Source organism: Takifugu rubripes, chromosome 2 (genome assembly GCF_901000725.2).
Source record: "Takifugu rubripes chromosome 2, fTakRub1.2, whole genome shotgun sequence".
NCBI lineage: Eukaryota > Metazoa > Chordata > Actinopteri > Tetraodontiformes > Tetraodontidae > Takifugu > Takifugu rubripes.
The window spans coordinates 11,728,188-11,755,979 of NC_042286.1; the positions used below are offsets into that span (position 1 = coordinate 11,728,188).

General features: G+C 48.1%; 2 protein-coding genes across 8 annotated transcripts in view; one reads left to right on the forward strand and one right to left on the reverse strand.

Moving 5' to 3' along the window:
• The window catches only part of ralgapa2 (Ral GTPase activating protein catalytic subunit alpha 2), a 56,965-nt gene extending 34,220 nt beyond the window's left edge, over window positions 1-22,745 (forward strand). For 3 of the 7 annotated variants that reach the window (XM_029826559.1, XM_029826572.1, XM_029826567.1), the window contains 5 exons: window positions 499-657; window positions 1,806-1,933; window positions 15,888-16,009; window positions 17,587-17,646; window positions 20,369-22,745. In XM_029826559.1, coding sequence (XP_029682419.1) covers window positions 499-657; window positions 1,806-1,933; window positions 15,888-16,009; window positions 17,587-17,646; window positions 20,369-20,517 — 618 coding nt within the window. In that variant the 3' untranslated portion in view covers window positions 20,518-22,745. Of the gene's footprint in view, window positions 1-498; window positions 658-1,805; window positions 1,934-15,887; window positions 16,010-17,586; window positions 18,531-20,368 lie in introns of all 7 variants that reach the window. The other 4 variants (XM_029826562.1, XR_003885940.1, XM_029826575.1 and 1 more) reach the window with 4 other exon arrangements.
• Window positions 22,746-23,795: 1,050 nt separating this feature from the next.
• Window positions 23,796-26,470, reverse strand: insm1b (insulinoma-associated 1b). Its single transcript, XM_003962416.3, has one exon. The coding sequence runs from the start codon at window positions 26,301-26,303 to the stop codon at window positions 24,840-24,842; it is 1,464 nt and encodes a 487-aa protein (XP_003962465.1). The 5' UTR covers window positions 26,304-26,470; the 3' UTR covers window positions 23,796-24,839.
• Window positions 26,471-27,792: the final 1,322 nt, after the last annotated feature.

The window sequence follows — 27,792 nt, forward strand, 5'->3', positions numbered from 1 at the left end:
AACACTCCTAACTGAAGCCAAGTTCCCTCTTTATGTAAGTTTCTACTGTATTTGTGCCCCGTTTGTGGCCAGACTCTAAACGAGCCACGTACTGCAGCGATACCTTTTACACCCAGTTCATTGCTAGAAGTGATGTCATTCTGATGAATAAATGCTTCAATCTGAATAAATTATACAATTAGACTCAATATATTATGATCTGGGGGGAATCATGCAAATTGGTGGAAAATATTCATGTTTATCCATCACAACAGACTCTTGCTGACCTCACATTCTAAATGTCCCTAAAACATTAGATTGTTTTAGATCATCCCTCAAAAAGTTTCCGTCACTTGGCTCAAAAATGAGCTTTACTTTTGCAGATGCAGGGTTTTGAATTTAATTCTCTAACCTCGGAGAGGCAAAGGCCACATCGTTATTTCTAAACTTTTCTGTTTCGTATTGTGTCCCTTTTGCTCTTCCACCCAACATTTGATTAGCCTTATTTGTGTGTTGTAGCTGCGTCACCTGGGAAACGATGAAGTGCACATAGTTTGGTCGGAGCACACCAGGGACTACAGACCCGGAATCATCCCAACCGACTTTGGAGATGTGCTGATCATCATTTACCCAATGAAAAATCACATGTATTTCATTCAGATTGTGAAAAAGCCTCAGGTGAGCTCATTTTTCCTTATTTTAGGGACATTGCTCTACAGTGTGGCTCTTTTTTGTCAACAACTTTACATTTACACTCAAGTGTGTGTGTTATTTTTCCTGCTAATTTCTGGTCCAAAAGGGCAAAAATCTCTGATCCAATGATGGATATCATATACCATAGCCAATCAAATTTATGCTAATTTTCCACAAGATGTACTCACTCACATTCAGATCTTCTTAATTGTAGATGCTGTATCTTTTTTCCTGATATTATTATTTCAGCAACATTACTTATTTATATATTATTTATATATATTAGTAGTTTGGCAGTGAAACAACTGCAGATTACGTCTCTACGCACATGTTTATATTTGACACGTGATGATTTTCGATCTTGTACAAAAGCAAATCTCATTCATTTATTTTAATGGATGTCAATAGCCTGAAACCTGAAAAAAAGCACAAGATGTTGCCATTTAAGTCGCACTCGACACTCTTTCATGAATTTTATTCATTTGTCGTTTCTCCTTCCCGGAGCCTCTAAAGCTACTCAAGATTCTGGTAGTATTTTTAACAGCATTGCCCCATGTGTCTGTCTGGTAATTAAGCTAATTGTCTATCACCTCTGATTAAAAGTAATTTATTGTTCAATTTGACTACGTAGTTATTATACAGCCTGAACTATCGAGATGAAAACAGCAGGATCTTTGAGAGAGATTTTGACATTCACATCAACTTCCAGGTCAATGACCATTTAGCTTTAGTGATTAAGGGCCCCCTTCCAATATACAACGCACGCACGTGCACACGTACACTCACGCAGCACCGCTAAAATGCATATTGCCCCTTTGTGTTTGTTAAGTGTCTCAATGTGAGGGCATTGTTTAGTATTGATTGTCATTTTAATTTCATCGGCCCAGCATTGATTCACATAAGATTCGTGTGCTTGTCATGCAAAGATAGGTAAGAAGACAAAAAAAATCTAATTTAATCTTGAACTCTTGCCCCAAACAGATGGAGAAACGGTTAAAAGGGGGAAGAAAAAAAATTAATCTGCCAATTTTTGGGGGGCACACACACCTCCTTTGACAGGGGGCTGATTAAACTGGCACTGAAGTAACGGTATTTTCTTTTCTGTTCCCTTTTTCCCTCCTCAACTTCCCCAGGTTCCTTTCTTTGGACCTCTGTTTAACGGCGCTATCATAACTGGGACTCTGTTGCCAAGCTTGGTGCGGGCCACCTGTATCAACGCCAGCAGAGCTGTGAAGTCCCGGCTGACTCTCTACCAGAGCTTGTATCCTTTGCTCCTCCTGCTTTTGTCTTTCCTTTGTGGAATCCTATGCAGAGACGGCTGCGGATCACCCCCACGCCTGCGACCACTGAGAGTATAAGCGCCTCATTTTTAAAAGAGTTTTAATTACATTTATAACACAATTCAACTTAAACATTTAGCCCCCCTCAGTGGCCCATTTGGATAAATTCATTGAGACATGTGGTGTGCTTGTCACGTCAGCCAATGTACACAGCTGAGTGTTGACACTGATCTTTATGGGCTAGCTGATTTACATACAGCTATTAAGCCGGGGCTGTTTCACAGCCTGGAGCATCACAGGAGGCTGCGTGCTGCTGTTTTGGGCAGGAACACTGATAATGTGTCATTATCTATGACTACAGTTTTATGGCGCACAAGGAGAGGCAAAATAAGGGCACACTCAATAAATACATACAAGTACACACACACACACACACGCATTACTCTTGGCTCTCATCCCTCCACCCATCTACCCTGCAACGCACCGTTAAGAGCCTGACTCCAGCTGTAGTTGTCAGTTGGTTTAAAGGCAGTGTAATCACCAATGGAGATAGATTAGCATGTGAATGCCAACAACACAGTTTGGGGGTGGGGAAAGAGTTGGGATGGCTCCCGGAGGGGGAAACCTGATCTCCCTCGACACCCTGTGCTCTCGGACAGCACGTACGATACCGCCTCACCAGTGCTAGAACGCTGCCCCTCTGGCGGTTGCCATAGAGACATCCCCCAAGGAGGTTTCATTTGGTTGTAAGATGAGAATCTATTGTTTTAAAGACATTGGCACGCAGATATTTAGGAGAAAGTTGTTTATGTCGCTGTCGGGAAACTGAACGGTTCCACGACATCATATCATTACGATATTTACAACACTTTTTTTTTTTTACAACAGATTTTTCTGTGGGACGTGCGTAAGTATGTGTCGGTTACAGTACGTCACATTCCCTGGTCCCCCACCCCACTCATATATTGGCCTGCGTGTCCCCAGGGGCGTCCTGAGTGACAGATGTCTGTTACCCAACGCCAACTGAATTACACCAGTGTGACTCTCATTGCCGGAGGGGTGGGGGGGCGGGCAGCTAGCCACAGGCTTGCTTTCCTCTGTGTGCCTCAGGGGACGGTCGGGCGATTGTGGGACAGTAGTGTGTTTGTGCCGGGGTCCAAAAAGCTTTACTTGGCATTCCTTAGCAGAGGAGCAGAAAGCACAAATGCTTGATTTATGAAAGGAGATAAGCGCCGTCTCTAGAGTTCTGGCACTGATAAGCTGCAAGACCACACAAGAGTGGGGATGAATGAGTGCACCAGGCAAACTGCTCTGCCAACACCAGCGTCTGAGGGTTTTAGGAGCGCTTTCAGCTTGTTTGATGTGTATGTTTTTGTGTATGTGTATGCCCTGAGCTGCCGCGGCGTGAGCCGTAAATAAGCGCTAGGTAGAGTTACCCCCCTGGGTCGACTGTTACACCGGCTTTTTGCACGGTTCCCTCTGCGGTTGTCATCCCTCCATTTTCTCAGATGATGTGGCTCTTCATATTTGACAAGTTGGAACAATGGCTCGATCTTCTTTTTCCTCCTATGTTTACCAATAGTGAGGAATAAAAATCCTTACCTTAGCTTACCTTTTAACAATGCCTTAACAATCCACAGTCTGCTGTCTGACTGTGAGTCTGCTCTCCAGGGTAATTACTTGAATATTTCTTCAAAGAGAAGCTATAAGACCCCTGTGTGTCCAAATAAAAGGCCAGTATGGCACTGCAGCCCCTCTCTCATTCTGGCACAAGGCTTGAGAGGACTCCAGCAGTCTGCTGCAACGCTCACTGGCTCTTTCTACCTAATAGGATTTGATATTAAAAATTACCACAAGCAACAAAAAAAATACACCCACAGATGGGATACAGGAGTTGTTTTCAAAGATATCTCTTCTTTGTATCTTCTTTTGTGCTTCTTTTCTACTTCGTTAGTTTTCATACAGTGTTCAGCTCCCAATTATGTTTTTTTCTGACCACAGCCTCAAAACCATCAGAAGCTTCACTTAGACAAAGCATAATGTATCATCTATTATTTATATGACTGATGGAAAATGCAGCTGGTCTGGCTTTGTGTGCTCTAAGTGTATTGTCTGCAACCAGCCCATCATTCACAGCACCATTTAGACTAATTTTGACCACAAACTGTTCAAGCCCGAACATCTTGGGTGTTTCCTGAAGCAGTGTTATGGTTGTTAATTCATCTGTGACAGAGAAGAATACGCAAATCTCCTTTTGATTTCCTCGGAGACGCCTTTGGATGACGCATTGTGACGACCGCGCAGGCGTGCATGCGTGTTGTTTTAGGGTTTGGTACCGAGTTTCCAATAGGTGAGACCATGCAGAACTGACCTTGATTTAGAGACATAGGCTACTGGACACAATCAATAGTTTTTTGCACACCGCCCTTAGTCCCAATCCTCTGTTCTGACACGCATAAACACGCACACAGATCCATCTCCAGGCTCCGATCAATAACCATAATCTGTTTCGGCCCATCGCCAGTCATGCAAGCCAAGCTTTTAGACGTGTGCGCGCGTGCACGTGTGTGTAGTAGTAGTATTGGTAGTGGTAGTGGTGGAAGGAGGGATGCTGTGATGCTCCCACATGTGAGCATGTCTGCAGTCCTGTTAATGCCAAAAGCAGATGTGCCGAGTACCTTTGGATGCAAACTGAAAACCTAATGGCTCCCGCGCCCTCGTCCGACTAAACCCGATCGTTGTTGTAAAGCGATGTCTTCTCACACCCCTTCTGCATTAGTTACTCTGTATCACTCAGTGTCTGGCCGAGGGCGGTCTTTTGTACGCTGTAAGATTCTTCACTTAGCCGAGATGAAAGTGCCACTGTATGCATGATAGGATGTCATGAATGGGATCTGCCATGTTAGTGTTGTCTCACATGAATTATTTAGCATCTTTGATAGGTCTAATTTGCCAGCTGTTGTGCCATAACTGTCGGCAGTCTCATAGATAATACTCAGCAGTCTACATCACCGTGGAAGCGTGTGCTTGACTGGGCACAGTGAGACGCCGGGCTAGTCATTAAATGAGCTGATGTGAGAATAACTAGCCAGCTTCCTGTTTATGGAAAACAAAGCTGATGAACAAAAGGGAGGCTTAAAGAAACAGCTGTAAATTGTGATATTTGCTGAGGTTATGCCCGTTTTAACCATTTTTGAAGCCTTCTTGGAGGCAGTTGGACGTGTTTAGGTGCGTAAGATTGGCAGGTTTCTTGGTGTAAGTGACCTGCTTGGAGCTGGCCGTGCCGGCTGGCAATGGCTTTGCCACAGTGGAGGTTATGCAGTATTTGGAGGGACTATGCAGAGAAAAGGGCTCTCACCCACCCCTGAATGTTTTAACCTAATCCCATTATCAGTGTAGCGCACTGCCTCCCATCTTTTTCCCTCCTTATCCCCCCCCCCCTCCACTCTTCTCTCCAGCTGACCAGCTGTTCCTGCCGGGACCCATGACAATGTCCGATGTGTTCAGATCACTGAGTACACACACTTCCAACACACACCCATGCACTGCTTAGACCATGCACAGCCAGGCAGTTGCCCAGCCCATTACTGGAGTGTTGGTTTGGGGAGAAGGGGGTAGCTTTTGGAGTAGGGGTGGGGGGGGGGGGGAGGCAAAAACAAGCCTGTCAACCCGAGAGCTCTGACTGAGCAGGCAGCCCAGCTCGAATGGCATATGGCGTCTAGCTTCATACAACATGCAAAAGTATTCTCTTCCTCCACCCCCCCATCAACCCCCTCTTGTCTCCCTCCCATACTGCTAATGCAGAATGACTCATAGCATTACTCATTCCCCCCTCTTCCCTCCCCACCCCTCATCAGTGCCTCCTCCTCTTGCCACCCAGCCTGTAACAAAAGGCGTCCAATGCATGGCACCCACACCCCGAAACCCCTGGGGGCCCGGCCCGGCCCGGCCCAGCCTTCACTCTGAGGTCTGCGCTCCACTGGGGCCTCCGTGTTTAAACACAGGTAGCGCAGGCTCACAAGCAGACGGCCAACAGCAGGGACTCAGAGACCCCCCCCCCCCCCCCGGGTAGCAGGCACACATGGCTGCTGTCAAACTCGTGTCTGTAGGTAGAGTCACATTTTAGCTGTGACATGCTTGGATTTCAGCATGTCACCGTGAGTCCCGCTTGTGCCACAAAGCATCGTCTTTCCTAAACGTGTTCTTTTAATGGAAACTCCCCCCTGAGTCGATTGGTCTCGGGCACTTTAAATCGTTTTGCTTAAAACTTCAATTCTCCGCATGAAAACGGCGCAGCCTCCTCAAAGAATGTCACGGTCTGTGTATTTTTAAACTTGAACCCCTACCCTCACACCCCTCCCCTGCCCTCTCCGTCTGTTGTGCATTCAAGTCTGACATCTGTGTGTTTGTGAGCGGCGCGGTGAAAACCACCGAATGCTGCCAGTTCTTGCGGAGGCTCCTCCGTCCCGTCCCACTCGGGGGATCAGGGAAAGTGATAATTACAGTAATACACTGATACTGAGGCACATCAGGGCGGCGTCACATTCATTAAATTTCATCTACACTGGAGCATGTGGCTGCTATCACTCTTAAACATCACAAACTGGGTTTGTTGCTCAGCAGGATTGGATTTTTCCAAAGTAAGAAGATGCTGGTGTGTCCAGACGTGGCTGTGTTAGCATGGACTGCGTGGCTGTTGTGAAGACGCGTGTGCTGACGGTGCTTCTAGCAAGTGGGGGGGGGAAGATCCCGTCTGCTTTTAGTGATGAGCATCCAGCTAGCCACTCCATCTGTTCCCCCCAGCCCTGTGTAATTAATGATTTTTCCTCCTCTGGTCCACAAAAGCTGTTCACCCTCTCAGGTTATCCCAAAAAATACACATTTCCATTTATTACTTGTCTTTTGTGGGCACATTCTCGAAGGGAGGGTCAGTCAGCCTTTTTCTGGCTAGCTACAGCATATTGTTTATAATTTGGGCCATTTGGCCTTTGGCTGTAAATATTGCATGAACTGCTCTCCTTTCTGTAGTGCATTTCGCCGATGGGCAGTGTTTCCTCATGCACTTTGGAGCGTCAGCGTGCATCCTCCAACCACCTCAGCGTAACTCTTGCCCTGTCCCTGTTAACCACGAGTACACTTCCTTTCTCTGCCTTCTTCCTTCCGTGTATATAAGGCAGTGGACAGTCCTTTGTCCAGCTAAAGCTGCCCTCTTTTGTTTGTGCAGCCTTTTTTATCCTCGCGCTAATCGCCGTGGTCGTGTGCCTGACTCGGACCCCATATTTCACGCTCAGCCCTCCTTTGTTTGACACACCGCCCTTGATAAGAATCCCAATTCTAGGGCCTCTCTGATATTGAAATCCAACCGCGGTGCAGAAAGAGCCTTCAATCATCCATTATCTGTGCTCCAGTGATTACCATTAAATCTCCCCGGGTCCGTGCTCTTCATCGCCATCCCCAGAGTTCAGGCCGTCCCCCGGAAGATCAGCGTCCCTTAACGCCGGTGTCGCATGCAAGGATATCCAGAGATATTTCTGATGCTGCTTTGAGGTGGCCCCATATTGAATGCTGCTGGGAAATGTCAGTGAAATGTCACTCATCCTTCTCTGCTGGAATCTCTTGGTCTCTGATGTGGCTCTGGGTTTGGGGACTCTTGTGAAGACATTATTGCGGTCCTGTGTCCCTAAATGGCCGTTACATTTTCAATTCTCTTTTAAAATTCACAGACTAGTGTTGCTCTTTCTCCATAAGACCGCATTGCTTTTAATGTCACAGACTTAATTGGCTGTTTTAAGGAGGAATTAGTTGATTATTTATAAGTTGTGCATTAATGCCTCTTTAAAGGGTTCAAAGGCAGCGTCTGCTCCTCGGCTGGCCTGTGGCTATTGTTCTCTTTTGGAGGGCGTCCTTGTGCCTTGCAGCATTTGCATTTCTGCAATAAATGGAATTTTCTGCTTTGACAGACATGGCGTGGAAAACAAAGCAGGACAACAAACACAACACATTCAAGTACGCATCACTGCTTTGTTCGCCTCTTCTTACGGAAAGCTGCCTTTGATTTGTTAACATTAGTATTGTTTTTCATTGTCGAGTGGTATTTGTGACTGAAAGCGCGGCACTGGCCAGATCTTAGCAGCAGTTCTTATGGGAAGAGTTTGGTCTCAGGAGCACATTTACCACCAGGATCTGGATTTCTAAAGGAGTAAAACATTTGTCTTTGTCACTTTGGCATTTAATTGAAATAATGAAAGCCTTTGTGTTCCCCGTTCATTTCATTTATCGCTGTGATTTAAACATTACAAAAGCTTCGTGTTGCGGCGCGTCCTCCTCACAACTGCTCTCTGGGCCTTTGTTTAATGTGGTCTACACATCTTCATTAGTTATGTATAAGCTCTAATTACTATTGATGAGACTCTGGCTGATTTGGGGACAAATATATAGCTTTTGTTATTCAAATGAGTGTTATTTACTCTCAGATCTCTCAGCCAGGGGGCTTTGGAATGGGGCTTTGTGCAGGCAGACATAGTCGAGTCACTCTAGCTACACCCACTTGTTTTTGTATCTACCAACTTTGACACAAACCAGTATGCCTCCCCCCACGCCGTCACCCATCTGTATAGATGTATAGCACTTTCCGCTCCTCCATCTGTTTTTGTCCACACATGAAAAGCTCCATTATAATCTGCTGGGTGCACAGTTGACGTGCTGCTAGCTGCACTTCAGCCAATCAAGACAGCACGTGGAATTTTGACCACAAATCCACTAGATCCGAGCTCCTCTTTTTGACGGCCCAGGCTGTCTGTCTTAAAATTCACAGCAAGTTGTTTTAGAACAACCCTGTCTTCTCCATCCTCTCCCACTGTGTTGTACGAATCTCGATACGCGCTCGTTGGACGATGGCGAGCTCCTGATTAACCCTGGAGTGTCTTGCTAATGTCATTGATGAAGGGCCACCTGGCTGTGAAACTGTACAGTCAGCTGCCACTGAAGGGCCAGAATAGAAGACGACCAGGTGTTGGGCTCCATCTACTCCCCCCTTATTGTTGCCATGTAATAGGCTGCTTGACTGCACAATATAGCCCAGGGGTGAGGATTAGGAAAAAGCCGTTTCCAACACTGAAGTCCATTTTCTTTTTTTTCTTCTTTTTTTTTAGCCGGTGCTTATCTTCTTTTGTACATGCATTTGCGCATGAGTGTGTATGTGTGTGTTATTGAATTCCAAAAAGACAGACTATAATAAGGATGTTAGGCCTATTTTATGTACTGTGCATTATTACGCAGATGGCATCCTCTTACCTAAAGCCTCCTGTCCTTGGTTTTCATCTCATTCCTATAATATCAACAGTTTCAACAACCTTATGTGGCAAAAACAGCAGCCTGCCTTGTTAGTTTTCCCTTAAATACCTCATATACCACATTAATATGCAGTGATTAAATTAGGATCCGATGAAAAGATGAGGTTAAACAAAACCACTCCTGCCCCTTAACTAACCAGCTCTTTGCAGTCAGGATTACATGTAAGCCAGCAATAATAATTATCATTCTCTCCAAATGCCGAGCATTTTGCATAAGGCCAGGAGTCCTAATTGGACAAATGGACCTTTAACAGAGGGGGGAGCGCTTAGTGGGAGAGAAGACGGGGATGCTTGCCGTTTAGGCATCAAAGCTATTTTGTTGCACGTGCCACAAGCATCATTAAAATTTCAGAACCCCGTGTTCATTTTGTGTTAATATTTCATCAGTGCTTGTCTGAACAGCGTTAACTTATGGTTTAAATTAGAGTCATTTGGCATGACCCAGTGTCAGACTGTTTGTCCTCGTGTCAAATAGATTACAGAACTCCAGAGTGAAATGATTGCTGCCATGCGTTGTGCAGGGGCTGCACCAGTTGGGGCAGAAATAAAGGTTACCCTTATCTAGATAAATGTTTTTTAAAAGATTACTGGATTTATTTGGACGGTAATTCTCCTTGAAATTTGGATTCAGCACGGTAAATGTAATAAACAGACATAATGGAGCTTTAAGAGTGCGTGGAGGATTTATTTGATCGTCGGAAGCTGAAATTTCAGGCAAACTTGAAATGAATGGATGAGCAGACCTTGGAAACATTCTTTGCTATGGTGTGTCTGTAGCTCCACGACAATGATACTAAAATTTCACCAATAAAACTGGGAGACAGACGAGGTGCCCTATAAATGGTCAAATGGATTTTTAATCAGTCCTTTGCAGATTCATCTTTGAAATTTCTTATTAAAAAGTTCAAATTGACATCAGATAGACGCTATTGTCCCCCCGTCTCAGTTCAAATATCAGGAAACGAAGGAATAAGATGCATGGTCACCTCGGATAGCTCATAAGATGCACACCTTTGTCCCGGCCTAATAATGTCTCCAGAAGGCCAAAGCATTCATGACACTCTGGTCATCATCATTGACAAAGGGGACCTCCGGAGAACGCTCTCACCCAGCCTGTGGCAGAACTGTATCTGTTAATCTTCATCCCTGCGAGCCTTTTCGCTCATCTTATTATGACTTTCCGTTAATGTACGGTGGAGGCCTGTGTCACCGTCTGGCCATAATGGGCCTGCGTTTGATTAATCATGTTGATCCATTGCGCTTCACATCTGAGGCCGCTGTGTTAGGACTCATCTTTGGAGATGAGAGGGCTTTGAAAGGGAGATTGGTTCCAGACTCATCTGAATACACAAGCCCACAATGGCACAACCTTTGAAAGCATGACAGTGCCGGACAAACTCTGCTGCTACAAATTATGATGTCACCAGGTATCTCAGGGTTGTCCGGTCTTTCACAATGACTTGTTGCTTCGCCATTTATAATCCGCGAACCAACAATCGCTTGGTCCTTAGAGTTTAGAGGTCAACATTGACTTTTGGTGTGCGTCCTGAGCTGTTGATTTGCTGCGGAGCAGAAATCGATTTTTAGTGTCCCTCAGAGGGACGGTGGGCTGCGAGACACTTGGGGGAATGGGTGACTGTTTCTCCCAGTAAGCTCATAAATTATTTGCTCATGCAAGCTAACAGACGTCAGATTTTGCCTACGGTTGCGGCAAACCATTGTGAAATCACTGATGGGCAGTGATGATGTCACAGGTTAGACGTGATGTCACAGCCATTACTCCTCATCCTACTGTCTGAATGCCAGATGGACGGTGGAGAGGTGTTGGGGTTGGAGCTCAGAGAGCTCTTGCTGTGGGAAACTCACCCCTCTGGAGATGTCATTAACCTGGGCCTATAGTGTGACCCTACTCCTTTGGGGGTTCCTGAGCTCCAGTTTCCTGGACCCGCTCCTAATTAGGTTACTTGTTAAAAACAGCTATTCCACAGGAGCATTTGATGGGGTGTATGCACACCCAGGAAGTGAACACAAAACAACACCACTCATCATAATGCATTTGTGACATGTTCTGGTGTTTTTTCTGGCCTGCTGCAGTGTCTGCTGTCAAAAAGACGCCGTTTAATGAGACCCCGAGGTTTGAGTAGTGCTGGTGGAGCCCACACTACTCCGACTAGTTCCCGACTTCCGTGCTCTCACTTTATTCAGCTAAAGCTGTTGTTGCTTCCCACTCTGGCATATTTCCAGCAGTCAGCTTTATTGACACATTCACTCTTTTTGTCCCTATCTCTGTGTCCCTCTGTATTTCTCCATCCAAATGTCTCTGTTGTCCTCCCTGCTTCCCCATAATCACCTCACACCTCTAAGGTCCTCTGCTGAGGCAAGTTTCACACCTCTGTCCTCGCTGCAGCTACAGGTACTGCTGGCGCTCACTCGCTGGCCTCTCTCTAATCAACACCTGCTTGGCTTTATCCCTCTTTCTTCCCTTCCTCTTTTCATCATTTTCTCATCTCTCCCCTTCAAAAGACTCATTCTGCTTTTTCCTGTCTTAGAGTAAGTCCACCACTATCGTTCCTACATGTGTTTGGACGGGAATAACTGTTTCATTTCTATTGTATTACATTTATTTTGTCAAAAAGTCAACAAATCAGATGCGTATATAGGCTGCAATTTAAAAGATAAATTGTAAGAAAACAAAGCATTTGTCTTCAGCTCATGTCAGCGGGAAGTCGTTGTGTCGCATTGTGGAAGCAATGTAAGGCGAAGTACTTTCAGGGGGTAAAAAACCAAAAACCCTTTTTATTAACCATACTTTCAATGTTACCCCCGGCACAACCGAGTACCCACCAGCTCCACCAGCACGCCTTCCTCTTAACAGGCCAATTACGTGACTCCTGTAAGTCAATGGCACTGTGAGCTACTCCTGAGCTCCTCTCCTCTTCAAGGTCAAGCTGATTGGCCCAGGTTAATGGGCAGCTCGTGGGTCTGAGAGAGGAGGGGTGTCAAGCACCTAGCGGCAGTCTCCACCTCATGGCTAAACTGTCCCTCTTTACCACAAGAGCCCATTTTTCCACTAGTACTTCTGCAAACAGGATTAACCTTGGCTGCTTCGGTGGCAATCGTAGTAGCTCGGGGGGAGTTTCTCAGGTTGCATGACGAAGGTCCATTTAGGATTTACTCTTGATTTGTTCATGCTTATAAAGGTTGATTATTAGGTTGGATTATTATTGGATATTAGAATATGTTCCAATTGTATTCAGTGCATTAGTCATGTTAGTGTTCCCTCGAGCACCGTGACTGTTTGAAATGATTTTTATTTGCCATCTACTAGCAAACCCCTTAAAGTTGACGCGTTTACCCTCCAAGTTAAATAACTTTTACCGGTAATGAAGAGTTAAACACTGCAGCGGTGATGGATGGCGTTCCTCTGACCGACAGTTGGTGGCTGCGACGTTTACGCTTTACAATATAATGGAGCTGCGAAGAAAATAATTGCTATTAATTATATTCAGAACGACTGTGAAAGGCTACTCCCTGAAGAGGGCATTGGTGGCGTAAGGCCTTTTGTCACTGAGCAACTGAAAGGCATAAAGGGGAGCTGGAGCCTGAGGATGCTGCTCTCCAGAGAGGCTGGTTCAGAGGTCAAAGTAGGCTCTTTAAGGGAACAGCGTGTGTGGGTGCGGGGGTTTAACGGATCCGTTGTGCCTACTTATGCACGAATGCGGATGTGTGACCATGTGTATGCGTCCACATGCGCTGGGCGGGATTATGCGCGGCACAATATGGATCCCAGTGGACAAGCTTTTGCAGGACAGGTCCCTTTAGACAGAGGAAGTAGAAGGAAGGAAGATGATGAGGAGGGACGGTGTCTGTTGTGGCGATGGGGTCCAGCAGAGAAGTAGCAGCCTGCTAATGAAGAGCCATCTGAGGCCTCCATTCACCTTGAACATGGGCCACTGCAGCTGCCCTGACCTTGGCTTTGATCCATAAAGATGCTTGACCCCCACCATTCCCCCAGAGCTAACACCCCCCTCCACCACCACCATCTGGACAGGACACATGCATATGTATACATATGTGCACACCCACAGATTTAGATGCATGCGCACCAATGATTAAATATATGCACATGTACTTTCCCAGGTCTGAGAAACTGATTCTGATTAGACTATTTTCTGCTTTTGAACATTAACAGGGACACAATCCTCCTGTTTGGAATGGATCCAGGTGCTAGTTCACCGACAGACGGACCAGGTCTCGTCTCATTAGCTACTAAAACACTGTCTCATATCTACATGTAACTGTTGTACCATTGAGCCTTGTAATGTGTCAAAGTGTTCCATCGAAGAGGCTTCCTCACCGCGTCGGACTTCAGAATATTCTCTGTAGGCTTCTGAAGAGTGTAAACGTCACTGGCTCAATCAGGACTGGCTGCCCCTTTTTTATTTTTTAACTGTACAACTAGGTCAGGGTCAATGAGTTTGGTGTGCATGACATGGCCATAGCCTTTGCGTCACTCTTCCTTGATTAAGTTACAACATGCAGGCAACAACATCTGTGCATATGAAGGGGAACAAGCTGTGCCCATGGCTTAGTAATTAGAGACAGAAAGAAGCGGTTGTGCGAGCGAGAGAGCGAATACGAGATTGCCTCTCACTGGGCATCAGCTTCTGATTTGCCTGCAGCAATTTTCTACCAGAACACGGCACTGAAAATGTACCAGAGGGGTTTTGTCTCGCTCTGTCAGGGCACCTGTCATGTTCTCTCTTTCCTTTATACGGACACTGCATCCTTTCATCCTAACCTTTTGTCGCTTTTCCCTTTTTTTACGCACTATAATCCATTTGTCCAACTTAAATAAATAGCAGCGGAAGGAAATAGTGGAGGAGAGGCTTGTGCCAGAGTCCGAAAGAGCGCCCGCTCCAGCTGGAGTCAATATTTGCTTTGGGAATCTCAATAACAGGCCTGCAGTCATCTGCATCTCTGATAATGGACGGCCATATGGCTCTGTTGACCCACACTCTGCTGAGGTTCTCCTTCTCCCTCTGCGTCCCTCAAATTTTCCACTTCTTCCCAACTTGCTAACACCCAGACTCCAGTTCTCCTACTTCATTTTATCACTTAAGCCCTTTTTGTGCACATTTTCATCCCCTTACAAGGATCCCTCGTTTCTGTCCATCCTCTATAAAAGCCTTGATGTGATCCACCACGCAGAGCTGTGACCCAGGTAACCATGGCAGCACAGACCGGGATGCCCGTACTTTGTCCAGTGCTGTTCCCAGTGAGAGAAAACAGTGACAGAAACCAGTGACGCTGCATGTCTGGCTGCAAGTGTAAGTGCTTTTTCCATGAAACCATGCTGCACATGTTTCAATGGACTCCAGAGATTGATACTGTTCTTTGTTGCATGAGGCTCAGCCGCTTTGAACTTACTGTCAGTAAAGTGAATTAGACCTGCATTAAGTCCTCCATTCACACCTCTGCCGCTTTGTCTCGGCAGCCATTGTCCGCGGTTTTCGGTCACCAAGAAAAGCACGGCCACGGCACTCTCTGGCGCTTTCCAGCCCCCACGCCGCGTTTCCTCAAAGCCGTCGGTCACGGCTACCTTGGAACCGGCTGTGGTGGCATGTGCCCACAGATGGCTCCTGCCCAGCCACCGTCTCATCCTATCTATGTAACCCAGAGCAGATTCTGTCAGCCCAGCTCCAGCCTATCTCAGCTAAGCCTGGCTCAGCCTTGGCGTAGTCGTCAGCCCGCTTCCAGCCCGCCCTGGCGCCCGTGGGGAGAGCAGGGGGCAGGTTACGTCCCGTGTGTTGTGAGAATGTTGAGCAGTTGGGGAGATTGTTGTCTGGATGTTGACAGCAGCGAGAGGAAGGCAAGACACCGGTCAATCACCGGTAAAAGAGGCTCAAATCATCAGATAGAACCTTAGATGGAACCCAGGAGCTTCTTCCCCAGCACTGGCTTCCATTCCGCAGCAGAAATACACAACACATCTCCAGTAATGATATGATAATGGCGCTCACAGTGTTTGTCTCACTCAGCAGCCATTTTGGCGACGTAGTCTTTTATTTATTTCAAATCCAGCCATCTACCCCTGCATGCTGCCTGACCACGCTCCAGTCACTGCTCGTCACTCTGAATTTCAAATGGCTCCAATTTTCCCCCTGATGGCACAGAGAAGTGGCAGGCAGCACGTCGGAGAGGGTGGTCCTAGACACGCTGCCTGCCGCGGGAGTCCTATTAGAGAAAAAGAGGTGGGAGCAGAGAGGTTTAGAGCATCACAACAGTAGCCATGTTCTCTCTTTTTGTGATTATTTTGGAGACTGCTTTCTCATTTAGGGATGTGTTTCATGGCTGATTGTTCCATCTCCACCGCTGATGGCGGCGGCGTCCTGCTCAGTAAATTTCGCTCTTCCAGCCTACTTTCACAGTAAATGAATGCGGTGAAGCAGTGAAACAATGTGATGTGTTTTGGCTGTCGCTGCGACTTGTTTCACGAGAATTCCGCAGTCTGAAATAACGAGTCTCATTTTGTAACTCCGCCACCTCCTAATCTGCGTTACATCCTTCACCGCTGGACCAGCTATGAGGAGCGGGCGCTGTACCTGGACGCCATCGTGCAGAACCACAGAGAAGTCGTGACGTTTGAGGACTTCGCCTCGCAGGTCTTCTCCCCCTCTCCCGGTTATCCAATGAGCGGGACAGGTGAGAAATCCTCCCCCCCCCCCCCTCCCCCCGTCACGTCATTACTCCAGGTCGCCTCCATTTTAGCCGTTAGATCGGAGCCTTCTCATCTCTCGTCCTGCCACCCTTTCTTCACGTCCTCCACATCTGCCACTCCCATTTACCTCTGTCTCACCCCTGGTTGCCGACGTTGGCCGATGAATATCAAACGAGGACGGTCCGACCGACTTCAAACACGCTGCCGTCTCCTCCTCAACCCTCCCTCGTGCTGCTGCGTTGGTCTCTTCTTGTTTGCCAACTGCTACTTTGACTGCAATTACTTTCCCTATGAATATAAGGAGGCTTTTTAAGCGGCGATACAGAGCATGCGCTTCTGCGTGCGTGCGCGTCCGCGCGCGCTCGCCCTTATGAGCTCATTCGCGGTACTTAAGTGATCCGACCGACAAACAGCAGCTGGCAGATGTCAGCAAAGCCTTCTTATCAGTCCAGGATGAACAGAATGGAAAATGTATCTTATCTTGTTCTCCATACTTGTACCAACTCCGATCGATCCACAACGGCACTAAAATCAATACGGGATCACACTTTTCCACTCTATTGGGTCCCGGCATACATTGCGCCTTGACAAGAATGGCTTTCACACAATCTCACACCGCCGTGTCATTATCGCCTCTGTCAGCACCTGTAGGTTTTATTGGTGACTTAAAGCCTATTTTATGGGGTTTTTTCCCCCTGTCTGCTGGCATGTGAGAATGAAATGTCTGAATGTTGTGTGCGTGGAGGACTCGAGCATCTCTGACAGCAGGTGTGATATTCAGGCAGGGAATACACAGTCATCCACATTAGCAAACCGCTGTTGCAGGGGTGTGAATTCACCCAGAATGGCCTCTGCCCCCCCACCCCCCCCCTCCTCCCAGGCCTCTTCTATTAGATGGCTTAAGAGCAGACGGAGCCGGTTAGAGATGAAGGGGAACATGCGATCGTGATGAATCGATGTATGCCAAGGGGTTTCCGAGACCGCAGACCGTAACATATGACGGCAAACCTGGCAGCTAATGTGAGAGGATGTTCTGTAATGAAGTCCGTACGGCTGCCGCGTCGCCCTCACTGCTGCGGAAACTCGCTCCGAACGACCATTTGTAATTCTCCGGAATCCGGGAGCGTAAATAGATTAATGTGAGGGCGCCTGTGTGAGTCTGGCCATTCATATCTTAACCGAGACGCCCCTCAGATGATGCTGCACAGTCGTCCTAGCAGTTACGAGTCCGATGGAGGGAACTTTATTGTCACGTTCGGGTGTTTTTTTATTATAAATTTTCTCTGTTGAGCTGACCGTAAGGCTGCTCCATTCAGAATTCTGTCCACCAGTCTTCTAACCTGGCCTTGTCACCTTCCATCATTCATACATGGCGCAGCATCGCTGGGCGCCACAGCTGCCGTTCTGCAATAATCTGCGTGCTCCTGCCCTAACATGCCCCCTTCCCTCCCGTCTGTGAGAGCGTGCGTGCGTGCGTGCGTCCGTATGCTATGTTGTGCTCATTCCATCCTGCTCTGGCTCCCATTAGTGCCTCTAACATGTCATCCATGCTCCATGACAGCGTGCAGGCGTTGGCCGGGGATGGTTTGGGACATGGAGTACCCTTGGGCCAAAGTGGACTGTAAGACTCTGCCTGCCTCCTCCACACTAGGCATGATGCCCACTAACATCCTTCCAACCATCCATTCATTCATTTTGGCCACTGATGACTCACTTTAATTAAGTAACCAGGGAGCGGTTCTTTATTTAGAGCTGCCGCATGTTGATCCCTCACTGGTCTTCCCGTTCTCCTCAGCCCTCCTTCTTTTTGGTTTCATCGTCCTTTACGGCCTCATCCTCCATATTCCTGAATGCAGCCTCACCCTCATCCTGCCACTAATGGCTTTTTGCATGAGCTAGTCTCTGTGTAGCAGAGTCCCTCCCCTCTGCTCTGCAGTGTTTGTATTATCATGTTTTTCCTTCTTATTTGTTTCAAATGTTCTCCCAAATGAATAACAGCAAACAAGAACCCTGGTACTTGTCTCAAGTGGATTAAATGACTTAAAAGCTCCTCTCAGCATCGGAGGTGCCCCGGCACTGTTTTCCTGTCTCACCCTGTAACCATCTGCAGCAATAACGCTGGTTTTAGACCTCAACTGTTGCAAACTGCCCACCTTTCAGTCTTTAGATCATAAATTTGGAGAGACTTTTTTTCTTTTCAGGTAACGGCTAGCCATTAATGGCCTCAAGGCTTCTGGATCAAAGCGGCACTTGTTGATATGTCTTAAGATGAATCAGTTAACCTCCTTCCGCCTTTCACCCTTTTAGCGCCGGCGAACCCCAGAAGCACCCTCGCCGTCTGAATATGTGACCCCATCCTTCGATTTTCAGCTCCGTTGTGTTGTTTTCTGCAACAGTGTGGTTTGTTTCGCTGTCTAATCCTCTCTCATGATGCTCTACTCTGTTTTTTCCCTTTTTAGATTAAAAAAATATATATCTTAAAGGTCCAAACACTGTTTAGTGAAGGTAAGGCCCCAGTCAAACCGTCCAATGGACCCCCCCACCCCGCACGTTCACTCATCCTAGCCGACCGCTTCCTTTTTTCTGTTTCGTTTTTCTTCCATTCAGTACTAACGTGCTTTATTGAGTCTTCTGACAAAGAGAAGGCAGGTTTACGTGTGGGGGGGTCCTGTGGTTTAGCCCAGGCTGGTAATTGAAAGTGATGCACGACGGGGACAATTAGCACCTGACTAAGTAGCAGCATGAACAATACGGCTGCACTTCTGGCCCTTGCTTCTGCATGTGGCTCGCCTTTATCTGTTCCCCTACCGAACACTTCTCTCTCCTCTCCCCCCTGCTCAAGCCCTCCACCCGCCCCACCCCACCCCCCACCCCCCTCCCTCATTTCCTCCTGTTGGAGTGTGCCTGTTTGCCTGGGGCAGACTCTGAGACTAACACCTGCCGCACTGGAAGACGTCTTTGTCGTCTAAAGCCTTGTTGGAGCTGCTGCAGAGGGGACCAATGGGATAGCGGGGCCATTTAAAGACCCTCTTTGTTTTCGGTTCCTCTCAGTCTCTCCTTTCTTAAGCCAACCTTCGCTGCACGAGTTTGCACCGAGCAGGAGTCGTCACGACGATAGCAGTGAAGTTTGCCTCTCCTGGACAGGCGTTTTAACCGCTCATAAGAACATTCTTCACGTATGGCTTTACAGTGAACACCACCATCATTACGCCACGCGGGAGCAATGACTTTTTTTTTTGAGCAGCGTGTTTTAATGGCCGCTGTCGGGCGGCTGATGGATGGAACCACACCGTTACCCTGTACATTAGCCTTAATGGGCGGCTGCGTTCTGGACTTGGGTTAAGAAAATGCAGCGTTTACTAGAGGAATGAGTTGGGGAATACAGGAATGCAGGATTTGTTCCACCCATTTGGCCTGCCCGCATTTTTAACCCTGCCTGTATTCACATGCAGATGAGAGGGTGCCCGCTCAGGTGCCCCCCGCATCACCCTTAACAATGCACATGCAGGGCTTTAGCCAGCTCCCTGCAGCCCTGGATGCTGCCAGTGTCCACTGTGCTGCTGAGTGTCTGTTACTTGCAGCCATCTGCCGCTCCTTTTAGCTGCTGCAACTTGAGATGTTTCAGAAAAACGGCAGCAAAGAAAAGGAGCGGAAAGAAAATAGGCGAGCAGATGCCATATTGACAAAGCAGCCACGTTGTTTAAACTGGAGGCGGGTGGGGGGTGGGGGGGGGCACAGTCCGGGGTTCGGTCAGGGAAGTTAGGGCGCTATTCACAGCACTCAATTGTCCTTCCCAGTATTTTATGCCCACCTCCAGGCTTACAATTTGTAATCATGGATGTGAAGCCCTTCTTTAACAATGGGCAAGCTCTGCATGTTCTGAAGAGCATAATGCATCATTTTATTGCCATTCACAGCATTCTACCGTCACGTTGCCAAGGGAATGTTTGCTTTTCTATATCTGCTGAAATTGCCTTAACTCACTGCAAGCACATAAACATTTGGAGAGGGAGAGAGGGTTTCTCTGTTCACTATTCTCTGCCCAGCATGTGGAGGGCACCTTATTTCTGGAGCCTTTTATCCACCTCTTAAATCTTCATTCTTTCCCAGCTATGAGGGGTTAAAAAAAAAGACTCAATTCTGACACCTTCTTCCAGCCGACGCCGTCGGTTTTGTTAACGCCGGGGTAAAATCGGCAGACTGGGTAATCTCTGTAATGGGAGCGGCCACCTGCATGACAAAGCATGCTGGGATTAACAGCCCATCGAGCCCCGCGTCACGTCTCAGCACCTCCGGTTCTGTCCGCGCACCCACCCCCCCTCCGTCTCTCCATCCCTCTCCAGGTTCCTTCACCGGCAGCACGAGCACCGACACCGGAGCCTCGGCCGACTGCGTGGACCAGGTTTCCCCAACGATGCCCCGCGCCACCAAGAACCGAGTTTCTGGAAAGCTCCGCCGCTCCGCCAGCGCTATAAGCAAATCCTCCAACTGAGCTCCTGGGACGCGCGCGCCTCGGAGAGAAGCAGCTCGCAGGCCCGGCGGCGACGGCACCGGATTCCCGGTTGTTCCGCTCGGCCGATTCTCTTCGCTTCAGTTTGTGTCACACAAACACTCGAGCAGGATTTTTTTTGTTTTTTAATTTATGCAATAATCACTAACTTTGGTGATACATTTCAGCTCCTGCTGTTAAACCGAGGACGATATGTGACCAAGCTATTTAAGTTGATGCCAGGGGGGGTTTTACACTGAGAAATCTAAAAAAAAAAAAACCAGCCTCACTTTTATTGTTTTATTCTCCAGCACAGAAGTGTTAGAGATTCCTTTCTTACTCTAGCGGGGGGGTGGGAGATTTCTTTCCCTTCATTTTTTCCTTCTGTCGTTCATCTCTGTAGCGTGAGGAAGCTGCTGAACTGGCGCAGCTGCAAACTGCTGTAATCTCGCAGGATTATCTCTCTGGAAGGAACGCGTAACGCTCTACCTTCAACCACACCCGCAGCATGATTGAGCTGGGACCACGCCCCCCCCCCCCATCCACATCGAGGAGGCGCAGACTGATGTATGGGGACTGACCTCCGCAGGATGTGGAGTCAGTGGCTTTTTAATAATGTCTTAATCCCAGAGTGGACAATCAATGCTGTCTGTGTAACTTTCTAAATCTGTTTAGGGGATCCCCCCCCCTCTCTCTCTGCAATGATTCTTTTTTTTTAAATGAATTCCGATGGATTTTTGTCAGGATTTGATTCATGCAGCCCTGCTACAATGAGAAAAGACTGCGTTTGTAATTGTTTTCTGATGTCGTTAACGTGGGCTCACGTCCGGTAATTCAATAAGTCCCGCCTGCTGCTCTCCTCTGCTACCGGTTACATTCCAACATTCCCTTCCCAGGTTTTCCTTTTTGCTGCTGTTTGTTTTTGCACTCGCCGTCACCGATCCTCTTAGATGGTCTCTTTCTTTCGGCTGTTGTAGCCCCACTGGTCTCTTGGTTTGAGGTAGGAAACACTGATTTTTTATTTTTTATTTTTTTTTTTTTTTGCTGTCCGCGTTGTCAAGAGGAAAAAACACGCCGCCACAGCCTCAGGTGAACAGGTGTGTTCTCGTATGTTTGTGAGGACGTCTCACACGGTGCCTGTTTGTTGCCCCCGTCCCCTAAGACCCTGTCCCACACCCTCTTTATGTTCCTCGTGATCACTCTGTCTTCTCACTTGCTCGTCGTTGGAGGCACCAGTGGAAACCTGGCGTTGCGTCCCCCTCGTTAGCGGGCGGAGACAAAAGCCTGTCCCCGCCCCCGTCCCTCTGAAGCTCGCGCTCGCCCTGTTTCCCACAAACACGCACGACAACAACAGATGGATTTTGAATTGAGGGGTCCCCTGTTTAGTCTTCATTATAGGTGGCGTGCGGCACCGTCTTTATCTGTGAATGGAATCAAGTGGCACCGGCTCCTCCTCCTCTTCTTTCCCATGATCCTCTTCCCACGTCGCTCTCCTGAGGAGCACAGGGCGGGGACGCCGGATGTGTGGGGGGGGTATGTAGCATGCCAGAGCTGAACTCCACCAGCCCTCTTAGCAACAGCCAGGCCGCCGCTCTCACTTCTCCGACCCGCCCGCTCGAGTTGTCATGGCAGCCAGGTGTTCCACACACACACACATTACACACCGTTGCCCTCCGAGGGCTCCGCCCTGACTGCAACACTATCCCCATCTGTTGCACTACTCTGCCTTACTCTTCTGTTCTTATCACACACCCCTCAGAGGGAACATCCGTTTTTATTCCTATTTGAAGAATGTATAAAGTGACCCCCCCCCCCCCTCCTCCTCTGAGACTTGTCTCAAGATTGTAGCTCGTCCATGATGTCCGTGGACGGGGTCTCTGCTGTCCCTTTGCCGGCCAACATGCTGGAGATGTTAGTTTGGACCAAGAAAACGACGTGTCTTAATATATGTGAAGCATTAGTCTAGATCAGTTTGGTTTCTTTTATCCTGTCCTTTTAGAAATCCCTATACAGTGTGTCAGATCTGAGTGCCCCCCCCCCCCCCCAAATATATATAAATATATTAATGCTTGTAAAAAATAATGTTTGTATAAGAGACAGAAGAGGGAAAAAAGCTTGAAAGTTTCATTATTACGTGTCAACATATCAAACTGTTTTTAACAACTGAAGTCCTGCGATCTTTATTAGAAATGTGAAAAATGGAAACATTTCATTAAATCAGTTTGAAATTCTGTGCGTTTCCTGTCGTGCGTGCGTGCGTGCGTGCGTGTGTGTGTGCTGCTGTTGCCATGTGCCTCCTGACCTCGGGAGCAGCAGGAGTAACCTGACCCTCCTCCCATCTGCCTCCCCTGCTGCTCAGCCCCGCTTCAGGGAGGCCGCGATAATGGAGCCTTACCAGGGGGTACAGGTGCACCGGTCGTCGCACCTACAGGTGCCCTGCTCCACCTGGGTCACAAACACACGCAAGAAAAGCACTTGACCGTAATTGGATCCCTAAAACGGCGTGAGCAAAGGGGCCCTAATGCTGCCTCATTTTCACCTGACTGGGCGCTGCCGTCTTTGACTGTTTACAGCAGAGCAGGATGACATTCTGTCATTACTGACACGTTTTATTTCTCCTTCTATCACACCGAGGCAAAGCCCTATTTTCACCCGTCAGGTGTCCTTTTTGTGTTGTCGCCGGGGCCCCTCCGAGGACGACGAAGCTCCGTTCGCGTTGTTCCGGGTCACGTCAAGTCACCCGACGGAGCGACCCAAAGCTGCAGGACTCTAAGAGACAAACAGATGTTTTACTGCTGCAGAGGTGACCCCCCCACCCCCTCTCCCCACCCCACACACACCCTCTATGATGGTTCTATTAAGAAGGGAATTTATGATTGGGGCCCTGAGTGCATCTCTGTGGCAGCAGAGCGGCGTCTGTTGAGCCACCGGAGCGGTGATTTAGCGCCCATCAGTCTGATCAGCGACAGAATGGGGGGTGAAGGGTCGGGCAGGGGGAGGAGGAGGGAGGGGAAGGGAGGGGGGCGGGGCTTCACAATATCTTTATGCAGTTAAAATGATGCGGAGGACGACTGAGATAAAGGAAGAAAAGTGAGTGGTGGTCCTAAAAACGTGAGAGGTGGGAGATTTTTTGCGAGGTCATTAAAGTGATAGTGTTTTTATTTATTTTTAAAAATCGAGCTATGTGCAGTAATCAAAAATGTGTTTAAAGTTGATCATTCGGTTTGCGTTTATGAAGTCGACCGGAAGCCACGTGTCCTTTGGAAAATATTTTTTTATTATTATTCCAATAGACAACAACAATATACACATACAATCAAAGCGCTATAAAAGCCACATTTAAGAAAAATAACTCGTCCTTAAAAAAGATTGCATCTAAAGTAAGAGCTTTACGTTCATATTTTTTTACTTTTTTTTATTTTATTTTTTTTTACAAGAGCTGCGGAGATTGAAGAGTACAACCCGACCCACGACGAAGATCACAACTCATACTGTAAATTCGACTCAAAAGAACTAAAAAATAAATTAAGGAAAGGGGGGGGAAAAGCAAAACATTTTGGCTATACGACATGTAAACTCCCAGAACGATTCACAGGGAAAACGATCACAACACAACAATAAGTTACATAAAATAATTAGAATAAATAAATAAATAAGCATATGATGAAAAATATTGCAACAATCTTCAAGAATAATAATAAAATATGTGCCAGCATCCAAAATTAAAACAGTCTATGAATTTATTTTTTAAGGCAGTTTTACAGCGGGATTTGGATGTGTACGTAGGCTGTCGGACTATTTACTAAAGGCATTTGTGGTTCTACTAATTCAGTCACGCTTGTCCCCCCAAGGTTGATAAGTTCTGTCGTTCCCAACCTGTAAAGCTACACTGAGAAGAGCAATCACAGTCGGTGAATCTGAGAAAAAAGGCTTTGACGGGGGGAGAAGGGTGTCTGAGAGTCTGGAGACATTTCTTAGGTCTAGAAGCTATCGTCGAACACATGTGCTGTCCTAAAAAAATACCCTTTAACAGTCAAACTAACGCTTTGTATTCTTTTCTTTTTTTTCCCGATAAACTAATTTGAGAAAATGAAATCTCAAAATAGGCCTATATGTCGTTTAAATATAGAGAGAAGCGTTGAACAATCACTGATTGGCATGGAAAAGACACCACTTAAACATCGAACCGCTCTGCCTTTCAGTGGCCTAAACTTATGGCAGTGACATCACACACTCTTTTTACAGTAACTTCTTCTTCTAATTCTTTTTTTGTCTTGTTGATGGTTGAAATTCCTCTCCGCGAAAGGCACGAGTTTTGTGGGTTCTTAGCAGGCGGGTCGCACCGGCATCTGCAGCAGGATGACCTGCCTGTTCTCCGACGGGTGGCACTTGTTTATGTGCCTGGTGAGGCCCGGCGAGCTGTAGAGGGTGGCGGGGCAGTATTTGCACGGGTAAATCTGCGAGGAGTGCATGAGGCGCAGGTGTCTCTCCTGGCTGGCCCTGCTGGTGAAGCTCTCCCCGCACACCGGGCACAGCAGGCAATCCACCGGACTCAGATTGAGGGGGCTTTGGTTTGAGGCTTCCTCTGAGGAGGAGGAGGAGGAGGATGAGGAGAAGGAGGAGGATAAAGAGGATGAGACCGAAGCCTGCTCTGGCACGCGGTTGCCTGTTTGAATCCCGTGCTCCTCCAGGACTTTCTTTTGCAGAGCCTGGTGCCCCATGATGTGTTTTCTTAGGTATGCCTGCCGCTTGAACCTCTTCCCGCAGAACTGGCAGTCGTATGAGCCGTCTTCGGACCCCGACTCGGACAGGCCCGGACTCGGGGTGTCTCTGTCACTCGTGTCTTTGGCTTCATCGGAGACTGATTTGACGCCGAGCGTTGGTATTTTGGCCATTTCGGGTTTGACGCCCTGCGCGGGCGGCAGCGCCGGCGCGCCGGTGGTCCTGGGCTTGTGCCAGCGGCGGTGAGAGGCGAGGTTGGCCGGACAGCTGAACATCTTATCGCACTCGGGACACCGGTACTCGACCCTGACGATGCGCGAGCACTTGTGCTGAGCTAAAGAGAAGGGGTCCGCGTACGCCTCCTTGCACAGCTGACACACGAACTCCCCTAAAGGCTTGTTCCCCCCGGAGGTGTGCGCCCTCGGCTTCACCTCCACCGGCCCCTCTTTGATTTTGAGACCGAGCACGGGAGAAGTCGTCACCTCGTCTTCAAAGTTGAGTTTTCGGATGGCTTTGGGTTTCTTGGAGGCGGGCTTTGATTTGCGCTCTGTGCCGTCAGCCGCGGCTCTTTTGGTACCGACCTGGTTGCTTGGTGCCGGGAGGCTGCTGGTGGAGGTGGAGGTGCCGCTGCGGCTGCTGTTGCTAGTGCCGATCTTCAAGTCCACGGGGGCGTACACGAGGTGATCCAGGCCGGAGAGGGAGGCGGGAGTCGGGAATGACTCGGCAGAAATAGGTGAGCCCAGATTGAAACTTCGCTCTAAATATTCCCTGTCGTGCTCCTTGCTGATGGGCCGGGTGGGGCTGTACAGAGCTTGGCACACCGCCTCCGGGTTGCCGAACTGTTCGGGCTTCCCCAGTCTTGGCACGGGCGCCTCGGCCGCGGCGAAACCGGGCGAAGCCGCAGCGCGGTCCGGACTGGACGCCACGGACATCGGCGGGGAGGGGTCCGTCTGGCACGGCAAGGCAGCGGGGGTGGGTGGCTCCTGGAGGTCATCTTCGTCTGACCGCGTCCTGTAGGAAACATGTGCAGATTTCTTGTTTCTTTTTACCAGGAATCCTTTGGGCATCTTGGCGACGATGGGCGGAAAGGCACTTCAGGCAGGTGGCTGATGTTTCGAGTATCCAGGTTTATTTAAAAGGAGCTTGTGGGACTTTATCTCCCCGCTATCGATCCTTCTGTTGCTGAAATGTTTTCGTCGCCAAAGCATAGCTCCACTCTTTTTATGCCGGAATGATGCTATTGTTCTAGCCCCCCCTGTTGCAGCGTCCCCGACCAATCGGGTGAAAGTAAGATCCCAGCGGATTTGATTGTGGGAGGGCTCAGAGAGCGGGTTTGGTGGATTTCGTTGGAGGATGTGCAGATAGCTCAGCAGATGCGCTGGCGGTTTATTACATTAATGCGTGCGCTCGGCCCCTCCCTGACCGAGGCACACGCCGGGACCCTCCTCTTTTTACGGTCTGATGGACCCCTATGCAACCGCACACGTGCCACGGCTTTGTGGCTCTCCTGTGGGGGTCCCGGAGCTGCCAAAAGGAAATGTCCGTCACTGCCACCATCATCACAGTTTAGGATGATGATGAGGATAAGACAAGCTTGATTAAATCCAAACCGGGAGCTCTGACCCAACGACTGAAGCGAATATAACAGCAAATCTGACACTCGAGTATTTTCTGTTTCTTCGTCATCTTCTCGCGCCTCCGCGCGTATTTACGCACGGCCTTCAACGCTTTGCGCGATTGTTTTATGATGTCTTCATAGAGTTGCGTCCAACAAACATCATCGAGGAGCGTTTCTTTCTTTTTGAGGCACGTGTCTGTCGCGGTAGTTTAACTCGACATATAAATCAGTCACCTCGCTGCATACATAAGTAATAAGAAGGCCCTCTGCTCTTTGTGCACAATGGCTGCGTCTGCCGCTGCCTGGATGTCCCTGTGCTTTTTTCTTTTTTTTTTTAAATGTGTCCTTCGTTTGAAAGGCAAATTGACTTCTTAAGTGTGAAACGGGACTCAGGAACAATCTGGCCCGCAGCGAGACGCGTGCTGGGCGGAATCAGGGGTCCAGACAAAAGCAGGGCCGCCAAAGTTCTCCAGAAGAGAACTTTGATCAAGATGAAACCTCCTGCCTGGAATTTTTATTGACTTCAATCAACTTTCCTGAAATGTTACCCGCGTTCTCGTGGTTTTTTATGGGCCTGTTTGTTTGATTTCTTGGTCTTTTTTGGCTTTTTTTCCCCCTCGTTACGTTGGTTAATGCGGGCCTATAGTGCGCCACTTGGCTGAGAGCGCATTCTTTCTCCTTTCAGTCCGCAGACCAGGGCGGAATTAATCTCCATCGTCGCACATTGTTCCCCTCATTTGCATAAAGCTGCAGTATGAACAAGTCAAATAATTACACAATCGGAGCTGAACCGCAGGCCTGCGCCTTCCTTTCAATGGGCCAGTGTGCGTTCTCACCTGCCGGGCGCACACCGTTAGCTTCTTTATATTTATAGTCCCAGATTACTTAAACCTTGGCGCTGTTTTAAGGCCAGACATCAAAGCTTTACAAACTGAAAA

Bases quoted from the DNA above. Each gene is read 5' to 3' on its own strand.
- insm1b (XM_003962416.3), bottom strand. From the start codon at position 26,303: ATGCCCAAAGGATTCCTGGTAAAAAGAAACAAGAAATCTGCACATGTT.